Source organism: Pseudorca crassidens, chromosome 16, assembly GCF_039906515.1.
Source record: "Pseudorca crassidens isolate mPseCra1 chromosome 16, mPseCra1.hap1, whole genome shotgun sequence".
Classification (NCBI taxonomy): Eukaryota; Metazoa; Chordata; class Mammalia; order Artiodactyla; family Delphinidae; genus Pseudorca; species Pseudorca crassidens.
The window spans coordinates 16,057,037-16,069,662 of NC_090311.1; the positions used below are offsets into that span (position 1 = coordinate 16,057,037).

Genomic DNA, 12,626 nt, shown 5'->3' on the forward strand with positions numbered 1-12,626 from the left:
CCTTCCACTTCCCCTCTGCCCTCTTCCTGCTGTCTGAGAAACAGTGACCCTGGAGTTAGAGGTGGAACCACAAGAGAGCCGAGCCACCCTGCTGGCCCTGGCCGCTCACCTCTGAACTGTTATGTGAGAGGAATAAACGTCCACTGTGCGTAAGCCATTGAGCTCCGGGGCCTCACCTGTGCCATTACCGAGTGCCCTCCACGTTCCGTGCACTGTATACAAGGCACTAATTACACCATGTGGACAAAACTGCCAGTGCCTGTCCTTGATCGGCTGACAAACATGAAACCAACAAAGAATTACAAACTATGAGCAGCCATGGAGGAAAGGAGCAGGGTGCTATGAGAGGGACCAGCGGGGGCGGCACGGGTGGGTAAGGATGGGGTTGGGGCTCCTCTGAGGAGCGACATTTCAGCTGAAGACTGAAGATTCAGAACTCCTTGTTAACAACAATAAATAACAATAATAAACAGCGATACCTACAATTCTGAGCGTACACTCTGAGCTTACTGTGTACTAGTGTGCACGGTGCTTGCCTTACTTAATCCTCACAAAAGCCCCTCTGGAGGTACTAGGTACTACTATTAGTCCAATTTTACTGACCAGTAAACTGGGAAGTTACTCATCACAAGGCTAGCATACAGAAGAGTCGGGCCGTGCCTGCGGCCCCCAGTACAGGCCCTGGTTAAGTCGCTACCAAAGGGAGGAAGGGCCTGCCACTGGCCAGCCGGCCCGCAGCTGGCGCCGGTGCAGGACTGGTCCTTACCTGGGCGCTGCTGGCTGCACAGCTTTCCCCGCAGCTTCGGGATGTGGCGGCACAGGTCCTCCGGGCCGGCGTCGATCATGACGTGCGCTGGGCTACCAGTGACCTCCTCCAGGTCTGCCCGCACGGCCTCGCTGCCCACGCCCAGCAGGAGCAGCTCCCAGGCCCTGGCGAAAGTCGCCGGGCCGGCCACCTGGTCCTGAGAGCGCGCCTCGGTCATCAGGACCACGGCCCTACGGGGCCGGTCCAGTCCCGTTCCGGCGGCGCTCCCGAAGCCGCGCTCCGCCGCCTGCTGCGGGGCGTGGCCTGTCAGGATGGCGCCGCCAGCGAAGGGCAGGTCGTCGAGGCTCCTGACCAGGTCCGCACGTCCCGGTACTCGCCTACGGGCACGGCCACACCCATGCATGCCCGGGAGCCCTCGCTCAGCGCCCCCGGCACGAACCGCTTCACGGAGGCCTTGGTCCACAGGAAGCCCTCCGGGGTGGCAGCCGCCGAGCCGGCCAGCGGGAAGACGACGTCGGCTCTGCACTCCAGGCTCAGCTTCGGGGCTGCCAGGATCACAGCGGCCGTCGCGCTGTGGAGCACGCAGACCACTGTCCCACCCGGGACCCTCCGGCGCCACGTGGGGCCGGAGCCGCCTCCCTCCCAGGAGGGAGATGAGACACTGACACAGAGGCTTCAGGGCCTAGTGACCAGTGCAGGTCACAGGGTTAGCCACGGCCGGACACAGCACTCCCTGGCTCCCACCAAGTGTCTCCATCTCACCACTCTTTCAAAAGAAATTTTTCTATAACTTTTTCCCATCATGGTTAGTGCTTCTTGTGTCCTGTTGGAGAAATCTTTGTCTACCCCAAGATCATGAAGATATGCTCCTATGTTTTCTTCCAGAAGTTTCACAACTTTGCCTTTTACATTTAAATCTATGATCCATCTGGACTTGATTTTTTGTGTAGCTTGTGAGGTAGGGAGTCAACATATATATTTTTTTCCCATCTAAGTCTCCAATTGACCCAGCACTACAGTTTTTAAAAAGTGACTATTTAACAAGTCCCGTCCTACGTGTCAAGCATTGTGCTAAGAATCTTATTTCAAACTCCCATAACCGTAGGGGGTAAAGCCAGTTATTATAATCTTCATTTCACAGTTTTAAATCCAAAAGGGGTTGAAGCTTCTCACTCCTCTTCTTGGAAGAGGGGAGAAGAGACTCAGCCCAGAACCAGGACCCAGTTCGGCCAGCTCCAGCCCGCAGCTGGGCTCCACAATGCTCACAGATCAAGCAGCAGCCATTCTAAAGCTAAGAAGCCAGGAGCCGTGTCCTAGCCAGAGCTCCACCACCTGAGTTACTTCTTCATGGAACCCTCAGTGTATCATCTGAGACATCAGATCAGTGGTGTACTTGAAAAGCAGGTGGCCCTAACTCCAGGGCCAGTTCCTACCTAGTAGCTAAAAGGGTGGCAGGTGAGAAGCAGGAACCCCGGCTCCACTGCTCCCCAACAGAGTCTGGGAAGTCCTGTGCACACGTACCGCAGTCAGCCTCCCCTCCAAAGGCTGGCGGGCAGAGGCAGTGGTACGTGTCCGGTCCTTCTGGAACACACGTGCCTCCATTCTGGCAGGGCTGCGAGTCACGGGGGCCTCTCAGAGAGATGCCTGTTAACAGCCTGGCACATCAGCCCAGAGGTGCGAAGGGGTTTGGCTACCCAGCCCCACCAGGGCCCAGCCCCTTCCTTTCCCCAGATGCACTAGGAAATTAGTCTCAACACCTGTAGCAAAGAGGAAAAGGAAAGTAAATGAGGTACGTAAGGTGGGGTTAGGGTGTAGGTGATACCAGACACTCAATGGCGGGCTCAGTAAGGCCCCGTGCGAATTACAGGCTCACTTGGGGATCTGCCAATGGGATCTGGCTCCTGGCTCTGTTCCCTGACTGGGAACACGTGTTATGGACTGAATTCCGCCCCCCCCCGACCTCCAAATTTATATGTAGGAGTCCAAACCCCCAATACCTTAAAAATGTTAATCTACTACTTGGTGGTGACATGATTGTAATTAAAGTATACACTTCTGGAAGGTAGGAATTATCGAGGGTAACTCTGGGCTCCTAGGCCAGCAGTTCTGTCAGTTGGAGTTTCATGCAAACAACTGAGGGCTCATTAACAACACCAACAGTGGCCTTTAACTGAGCAGCTATTATGGGGCCAGGTATTGTGCTAAGCGTTACACATGTATGATCTCACTTCACTGATACAACTGGATGAAACAGGTACTGTGAACCGCCACGTCACACACGAGGAAGCTGAAACTTGACGAACAGAAGTCACGTGCTGAAGGTCAGCTACTTGGAAAGTGGCAGAGCTGGGACTCAAACACAGGTCACTCTGGTTCCAAAACCGTAAGTCCTTGAGCTTTAATTTCTGAGCAGAAACAACCCCACTTTCAGTTCCTCCCATGTGTCAGAGACCAGCCAAGTTGGAACTTTAAAATAAGATGCCCGAAGGATCACCTAACCCCAGGCAGGAAGCACCATCCTGCCTGCACACAAAGCCTCTGGCTCTGCTTCCGAGGGACGGACTCCTGACCTCATCAGGAGTAGCGTATCTACGCAAGCACTGATGCCAAGACACTTCAGTGTGATTTCTGTGCTCCTGGGTCAGTGAGACGCACTAGACCCCGGAGTGAGGAGCAGCGAGGGCCCGTTGGGAAGCCAGGCTGCATGATCTTAATGGTATTGAAAAGTCCTCCTGTTTGCTTGCGACTGTGTCGCTGATGAAGTGCTTTGGTGGACATCACCTACTGAGTCTTCCCTAGGATCCCTTGTATGGTACCCCCTATCATCCAGAGCAGGGAAATGGGGAGCCCAGACATGGGGCAAACATTACCCCCATTTTACAGAGGAGGAAAGTGAGGCTCAGGTATCTTGCCCTGAGTCTGGTGCTAGATGTGAGGCTATCTGCACAGCTGGGGCTCAGTGCACGCCCTGCTCTGCCTCTTGTCAACGCAAGGGGCCCTGGTTAAGGAAGTAATTCCAAAGCCTTCACTCCCTTTCTCAGTGAAAATATACCACTGACCAAGGGAGGCACGAGTATGGCATGAGCATGTTCCTCTGCCTCTGAAAATGCCTGTCCCTGTGCCCTGGAGCTCAGTCCAACCCCACGTGCTACCCCAGGAGTGTAAATGCCACTTTGGGAGCCAGCCTAGTCCCAGGGCCAGAAAGAAGAGGAGAATCCAAGACGCAGACTGTACCTGGGCGGGTGGTCCTGTAGCAGGTGGCAGGGTGGGTTAAGAACACTCTCTTCCAGCTACAACCCAGGGAAACAAATGGTAGAGATCAAAGTTTTAACAGGAGAGGGTGTTTAAAACACTAAAAGCTGAAACAAGATGCCAATGCAGAAGCAAGTCAAGACAGACTTGGTTCTTTTTTTTTTCCTGATTCTACCCAACTTTTGTCTGCACATAGAGTAGGAGATGTTTCAAACTACTCAGACAATTAAAAAAGATAATGGAAGCTGGCTATCATGTCAGAAATTAGAGGTATCTGTGTTCAATACTCTGAACTACGGCAACAGCTGTCTACTACGAGTTACTTTCTGGGGCCAGCACAAGGAGTGGGGGGTGGGAAATACTGGGATTAGGGGACTGCATTCTGGCTATGTGACCCCAGGCAAGTTACTTTCCTTCTCTGGTCTTCCGTTCCCTCTTCTATATAGCAACTCTGTAGTTTTCAACTGTGTTCCTCAGAGCCTCAGTGGAGAGGGAAGGGGACTGTCCAGGGCTCCCCCACGGCCCCACCCCAAATGTGCTTTTTCTGGTCTGCATAACAAGTGTCCACAGGAGGCTCCGTAGCTCAGGAGGATTCGCAAACCACTGGCTGGTCTCAACGACCTCTGAGGTCGGTGTGAGTGACAACACAAGGGCCACCATTCCTGTGCTGGCTTCCATGCCCCAGCCATCCCCCATCGTTACTTCAAGGCCTCAGCTACTTGGAGAGACAGCAGTCTCCTCTCCCAGATGGAGAAATGGGTTCAGGGCTGAATTAAGTTGCCCAAAGTCACACGGTTACCAGAACACAGCAGAGCTGGGATCCGAACTCCATCTCCCACTCCAAAGCCCATGCATCCTGCCCTCTGGGCCTCGCCCCCTGGCTCTCCTGAGTCTGCGGGGCGATGGGCCGACCACAGAGGAGTGGGTCCTCGTCCCTCGGGCAGAAAGCCCTCCTCTTGGCTGGCAGCAGCTCCACGGATGGCCTCATCTAAGGAGATTCTCCTGGGGCCTTCGCGACAAAGCTCTCTAAAACTTGCCAAAGAGCACTTCTCCCGGGGAGATCCCACCCAGGGCTGCTCACCTGGCGGGCAGGCTAACTGGGCTCACCTCTAGGGCGGGGGATTTCCTGAGGCAAAACATCCACTTGGGATAAAAGCCAAGTCAACTACGGACTCAAGGGGTTGCTGAAATCAAAACTGTGCCAAGCTGCCAGCTCATTAACTCTTCTCCCCCTCCATGTCTACTCCTCATCAAACCACAGGTCCTAGCCCAGAAGGCTCCACGGGCCCTGCCCTCCCTACCCAGGCCTACAGGAGCCAGCGTTGTTGAGCAGACACTATCCACAGGGCTTCGCCTGGGCCTGTGCTCAGCTAGTCCCCCACCTCCCTCAGGTCTGGTCCCTGCCCACTCTAATTAAAGCTGCACCCCTACCCTCTACTTACCCCACCCTGTCCCACCCCGCATCCTTTCCCCTATTGCACTTACCACCACCTAATAGTTCATTTAGGTATTCACTTTGTTCACTGCTGCCTCTTGCTCATGAGAGCAGATTTGTTTCCGAGACGCTCATGCTGATTCCCCAGGACCTGGGGCAGTGCTGGGAACTTAGGAGAGCCTCGGTGAGTATTTCTTGAATGAGGGGATTGATGAAAAGCCTACTATATGCATTATTCTAGAAGCCTGCAATGTCAGTGCATTCTATGAATTACCTCGCTGCGTGCCCCTGGCAATCCTCCGGGGGCAGGTCCTGTTATCACCCCCTTGCTGAATGTGGAAACAGACAGCGGGAGGTTCCCAGCTCACTAGTGGTGATGCCCCCAGAGTCTGAGCACATAGCCATGAAGTGTACTCTACCCACCAGCCTCTCCCAGGGCTCCCGGCTCTGGACGCCTCTGCCCACTGCTACCCGGTTCCCACATCTTTCGAGACTGCTCAAGCAACCCCTCCTCCATGACGTGTGGTGAGGACAGGCCCCATCCCAGCGCTTGGGAGGCTCTCTCTGGACCACGAGCTTCTTGGGGCCGCGACTGTGCCTGCCTCCTCGCTGGACCCTGCCTGGCTCACAGTGAGTCCTTAAACATGTTCACCAGGGAATGAAGAACTACCTCCTTTCACTCGGAAGTGCAGGTTCGGAAGAGAGCCTTTAGTGGCCTCTGACATGGCACGAGGCCCCACTTCCTCTGATCCACATGGGGGGCACCACCCTTCCCTGCCGAGATGGCGTTCGGACTCTGCATCGACCCAACACGGCCCTCACGGCTTCTCAGCTGCTCCATCTCACTGCTGTGCGTGCTCTGATCTCATCGCTGAGGCCAGGCCAAGGGGCCAAGGTGCAGCTGGTTCAAACGCTACCCTGGCCCTCCAGAAAGGACTAGAGGGCGAGGTCATGAGCTCCTGACCAGGTGCCATACTGAAGGTGGTCCGGATAAAGGGGACGATCTGGGGGTCTGCGGGGCAGTGGCTGAGAGCCGGGCGGCGGGTGCCCTTGAATGCCTGAGCTCCGGCCCTGAAGAATCCAGCATTCTTCACGGCCTCCACATCCGGAATCCATCGAAGCACCGTAAGCCTCTGGCCTTGCTCAGCCCCCAGACACGTGGAAACTGGTGATCGGAGGGACCAGATTAGCAGACCACTATCCCAAGTCCAGACCACCGCCCTGTCAGACCAGCTTTTGGCTGAGTTACCAGCCTTCAGAATGGCTGTGACCCAGGCCCGGGGCTCCTGGGCGGTGTGTCTAAAAGACTCTGACACTGAGTAGCTGTGCCCCTGCCTGGGTCCCCGGAGCTCTGTCCCTGCCTCCCTCCCAGGTCTCCTCCGATCCCTGTCACACACTCCACAGCCAAGGCCCCGGAGAGCCGTTCTCCCTGCAGCCCATGAGCACTTGGCCGTCCCCGCCCAGGCCCTGCCCGCAGGCTCTGACCCCACACCTTGTGGACAAACCTGGAAAAGGGACAGAGAGCAGCCAGCACGGCCTTGGTCCCCCGAGATCCCCTCCGGCACGGGGCCTGGCCGGCAAGCTGCCTGACCATCTCTAGCGTCTTGCGCTCACAGGGGTGAGGCTGGACCTTGCAGTCTGTGTCCACCGTGCATACCCGAGGCAGGGAAGACAGGGTTACGCCTCCTTCCTCCGCCCGTGGGCCCACCACCCTCAGCCCTGGCTCTTTCCCGGCAGAGTACACGGGGGAGGGGCAGCTGGTCTCCGAGCATCTCCTCTGCACAAGCCCCGCCCCACACCGCTCTTCCATCCTGTGCACACGTGTAGCTTTTTTTTTTTTTTTTTTACAACGTACTTCACTCTAGCTCCTGGATGGAGCCTGACAAAGATGACTGGGAATACAGGGATCTCACCCCCAGATGAGGCCTCCCTGTGCTGACAGCAGGGGAGGGGACCCCACCAGATCTGAGCCTCTCTACCCCGTGCGACAAGTTCGGAATTCCCAGCCTAGAACCCCACAGGGCCTGACACAGGGCGGTAGAACAGAGCAGAGGGCCCCAGGGCCGAGGCTGCTGGGCTCCATTCCTCTTCCCTCCCTCTCAGGGGGACCTCCGGCCTTGGGGAACCCTCCTCACCCCCATCCCGCTTCCATACAGGCGAGGCCACTCCTTTCCACACGGAAAGGCCTTACTCACCCGGAGAGGCAATGGTGCACGTGGCAGAGCCGCCGAGGGTGCTGGAGAGGCCGTGGGCGGCGTCCTCCACCTGCTCGGCCATCAGCACGTGCTGCTCCCTTGGCTCGCTGGCCAGCGTGCGCAGCTCCTCCCACCTGTGCCCCGAGCCCCCGGCCGAGAAGTTACAATGGCTCATCGCCCCACACTCACCCACCTCCTATCCACCCGTCTCCTAGACGCTGGGCTCCCTGTGGACAGCCCCGCCACCCACTACTGCAGGAGCCACAGAGCTGCAACCTCATCCACCTAGGATGCAGGTAAGGTCTAGAAGTGAAGCACAGAAGGACCTCGAGGATGCTCAGCCACGGGTCATAACGTGCACACGCTCCAGTCCCCGAACTTCCTCAGAGGAGAGCCTCACACTCAAACCGTCGGCTCTTATTTGAGACAGGGTCCTAACAGATTTAGTCGTCTGGTTTTGCAACCTATAGCTGATGAGAAAAATTTAACCAGAGGGCTTCCCTGGGGGCACCGTGGTTAAGAATCTGCCTGCCAATGCAGGGGACATGGGTTTGAGCCCTGGTCCGGGAAGATCCCACATGCCGCGGAGCAACTAAGCCCATGCGCCACACTACTGAGCCCGAGTACCACAACTACTGAAGCCTGCACGCCTAGAGCCCGTGCAACGAGAAGCCACCCAATGGGAGGCTCGCGCACCGCAACAAAGAGTAGCCCCTGCTCATCGCAACTAGAGAAAGCCCATGTGCAGCAATGAAGACCCAACGCAGCCAAAAATAAAAAAAAAAATTTAACTAGAAAGGAAATGAAGGAAAGTGGTTCTAGGTGACAGCAAGAGAAGAACAAACAGGGACAGCTAGTAACAGAAAAGAAAAAAAAATCCTGAAGAATTATAAATAGTGGCAATAAGAACTCAAAGGCCAGCAACATGAGGCCGTGTAGAGGCAGGAGCTGGCATAGCTCCACAATCAGAGGGCACTGCTAGTGTCCAGAACAGAAATGCTGTGGGGGATGATGACCGTAGGGCATGAAGAAAGGGTTAAATGATGTTGAGAAACCTGTTTTTAAGAAGACAAGGCAGTCAGTGACACATTTAGAATCCTGCCTATCAAAAATTCATCAAAACAGACCACAGCTTGGCAATACAGCAAAACCTTCATGTATCTCTAAACCTCCTAATGTAAAGCTCCCCATCCTCCTCTGAAGCCACAGAGACCAGACACTTTGCCCAGCACCTGGGACAGCGCCTGGCACACAGAGGGGCTCCTCAGTTCCGGACTCACATTAGCATTGAGCGGGCAGCTCTGTCGGGCCGCACCCTTAGCTCTCCCGGCCCCCAAACAGACCTTCTTAAAAGCTCCCTGGGTAATTCAGATGCTCAGCCAGAGTTGAGAACCATCAGAGAAGGGGCTCAATGTACACTAAAAGGGGGAAAGAGTTTGAACGGGCAACAGTCTTTAATCTCACACTGCAGTGGTTCTCAGACTTTGGCGGCATCAGAATCACTGAGGGGCCAGAAAAACCACAGATCGAGGCTCCTTTTGCCCCAGAGTTTTGGACTCAATGCAGTGGGGCCTGAGTGTCTGCATTTCTAGCAAGCTCCCAGGTGATGCTGTTACTGCTGGTCCAAGGAACACACTTGGAGAACCACTGGTCAACAGGGAGCTGGCCTCTTACTAGGAGTGGGGAGGGGTCAGGTAGCCCTGGAAATCCAACAGGCTTTCTCAGAGGCTTCCTGTGTCTGCAGCTCAGGTCTTCATATCTGAGCCGTGCCCCCTCTTCTGAGCAATGGCTTCTTGATTTCCCTACACTAGGGATGCTCAAAACACGGTCTGTGGGCCAGTGAGGAGCCCGAGTGTCCCCCCTGATTCAGGATCCGACAAGTATAGACACCAAGCGTTTAGAAACTAACCGTACAGCAACCTGACAGTCATTTCATGTCTGTTGGGTCAAATAATAAATATCTGAGTTTCTATTTTGTTTTTATTTCATCTTTCCAGCAACTCATTTTTATTGTATTTTTTTTTTAAAAAAGTATCCGTTCATGATGGATTAGAAAAAAAAACAAACTGGACCTTCACCACAGATAGTTTGAGAAGCGCTACTCCAGCCAGCAGCTGGAGAAGAAAGCCCCAGAACGGGCCAGTATTTCCACCCATGGGAGATTCTATCCTCAGTGACAAACCTTTGGGCAAATACTACATGCAAGGCACTCTATTTGGCCCTATGTGGGGATGAGGGTGGGCAGGGAGCCATGAAGTAACGCCCACTCTCCTCTCTCAAGGGGTTTATACTCCTTATATCTGAGGACACAGAAAGAGCCAGCCATAAGGCAGCTTGTGTCTAATACCAACTTACTGGCAATGACAACAAGTGGTGGTGGTAGCTGTCATCATCGTCACCAGGACACTGCACAATCGGGGCAGCCCCATGGTACCTACAACCTCAGTCCCCTTCTATCTTCTTCCTCTTTCTGCACTTGCTGGTCCACGCAGCACTCAGCTCCTGGTGATCTTATTTAGGCTTTAAATACCATCGTCAGTTTCAATCTCGATGCCTGTCCTTTCTCCTCTGCTCCAGACTCTCGTATCCAACTCTTTACTCAGCTTCTCTACTTAGATGGCTGATACGCATCTCAAACTTGACTTGTCTGAAACAGAATTCAATTTCCTTTGTTCCTTTCCCACTCTTTCTCTTTTCAGTAAATAGCACCACCATTCACACGGGAGTTCAGGCCAAAATCTTTGATTCTTCTCTCACACACCCACATCCAATACACCGGTCACTCCATTGCTCTGCCTTCCAAAAGCATCCTAAATCCAGCCACTCCTCAGCGGGGTCACAGCTGCTTCCCTACTGCAAACCATCATAATCTTGCATGTGAGCTGCTCCAAAGGCCTCCTAACTAGACTCCCCACTGCCCCTATTATTGCTTCTCCCTCTGCCTCACCCACCAGTCTATTCTCTCTACCTTGCAGTCAGTGTGATTTTCTAAAAATGTAAGCCAATTCATGTAATTTTCCTGCTCAAACCCCCCACCCCAAAGACTTCCCAGACTACTCATTACAAACTTTAGTCTCTACAATAACCCACAAAAGCTCTAGACCTAACTCCTGCCCACCTCTTCTACCTTATTTCTTATAATTCACCCCTTGCTTGCTGGGCTCCAGCCACTCCTGGCTGTCTCACTGTTTCTATCACACACCGAGCTAGCTACTGCCTCAGGGCCTTTGCACTTTCCATCTGCCTGCCTTGCCTGCTCTTTTCCCTGTTATTTGGAAGGCTTGTTCCTCACTCAAGTTTCTGCTCAAAAATGAACTCTTCAAAGGAGCCTTGCCAGACCCCCCTATCTAAAACAGCTGTCCTCTCTATTCCCATCACTCTGTAACCTCTTCCCTACTTTATTTTTCTCCTTTGAATTTTATTTCCACCTGAAACTGTTACTTATTTATTCACTCACTTCTTTTTTTTTTTTTTTTTAAATCTAGCTCCTTTCCTAGAACAGAAGCTCCATCAGGGCAGGGACTTTGTATTGCTGTCTGTGCATCCTGAGAACCTACAACAGTGTCTGGCACGAGGAAGACAACATACATTTATTGACTGAGAGAATAAATAATGTACAGTTGGTCCTCTGTATCTGTGGGTTCCACATCCATGGATATGGGTGGCCAACTAAGGGACTTAAGCATCCATGGGTTTTGGTATCCACAGGGGTCCTAGAACCAACCCCAAGGAACAACTATACTAAAATTAATAAAGAGATTTCTATGTATAGGCACAGTGCCCAGACCAAGAGTCATTTCACTTGATACCCACAAATGACAACAGCCCCACTGAGGTCACCTCCATTTTCAGGGTTGAGAGCATTGAGGAACTGTGCCCCCCTCTCCTCTAGGAAGGCCTATTCCTGCATCTGGCTGCTGACCCACCCTGTGCAGTTGGATGAGTCCATGAACTTCCATTTCTGCCCAGATAAATTAGAGTCAAGTTTCTGACACTTGAAATCAAGTATTCAGACTAAATTAAAGACGATGCAAACTCTCAGACTTCCAAAGACTTGGCGGTTCCCTTGTGCCAGCAACAATACAGCAAAGTGACAAAAAAACGGATCCAGGAAGGATCAGGATGGTTTTCCCAGCTCCTCTCTCTTCCCATGGCTGCGACGTCCCCAGGCTGACCCAGAGGGCTGACCCCGCGTGACCAAATCTCTTACTGGGAAGCAGACCCCCACAGCAAACACAGGTGACGCCCCTTTGCTTCAGCTGCTTGGCTGGCAGGGCCACATGCCCTTGGGACCTCCCGTCAGTGACAATGATGGGGACCTGGGGCACAGAGGCAGTTCTGCCCCCAGGGAATCCTTTATGCAGAAGGTATTTCAGAGCAAGGCCCATCTCTGTACGTCCTCCTCTGAGCTGACCCAGAAGGAAAAAAACAAAGAAGAAAGAGTCAGCGGTCCAGAGATGAAGTTGGAATGAGAGCCTGAAATGATGGCCACCTTCTTCCAGCAGAGACTCAAAGGGACAATTCCAGCATGAGATACGCACTCTCTCACCAACTAAACCACAAGAATGATGAAGAGAAATGAACTTTTCCCCTGGACTTAACACTCCCCCTATACATCTCTGTTGTGTTATGTAACAATGACATTCTTTGTGTATGTGTTTGCTGTCTCTCGCCATGGTGTCTCCGGGGCACAATTCTCCTCGTTTGTCTAACACCCACCTCCCATCTCCCCAGCCCCATACCATTCCCTTCTTGTTACAGCTCAACATCTCCTTGGGGTGGGAAAGCAGATAAATGAGCTTCATAAGAATTTATGGGCGTGAAGGACAGGGCTTTGCGGCAAGGGTCTGATGAGGCCTCTCATCAGAGGCTTTGATGCAAGGGTCCGTGATCAGGCCTCTCTGTCCCACTTCCAAGTTCAGGGTTGGGCGCTGGAAGGCTGAACCGTTTGACTGCTTTCAGATCAGGGCAGGTTACG

The 12,626-nt window shown here is 53.5% G+C and overlaps 1 protein-coding gene across 1 annotated transcript in view; it reads right to left on the bottom strand.

Annotated features, from left to right (window-relative positions):
- The window catches only part of VWA2 (von Willebrand factor A domain containing 2), a 66,218-nt gene that overhangs the window by 6,300 nt on the left and 47,292 nt on the right, over nt 1-12,626 (bottom strand). Inside the window, 9 exon segments of the mRNA XM_067709336.1 lie at nt 767-1,126; nt 1,129-1,311; nt 2,288-2,395; nt 4,001-4,056; nt 6,959-7,091; nt 7,649-7,782; nt 11,035-11,036; nt 11,859-11,885; nt 11,887-12,052. Of these exon segments, the coding sequence (XP_067565437.1) occupies nt 767-1,126; nt 1,129-1,311; nt 2,288-2,395; nt 4,001-4,056; nt 6,959-7,091; nt 7,649-7,782; nt 11,035-11,036; nt 11,859-11,885; nt 11,887-12,052 (1,169 nt within the window).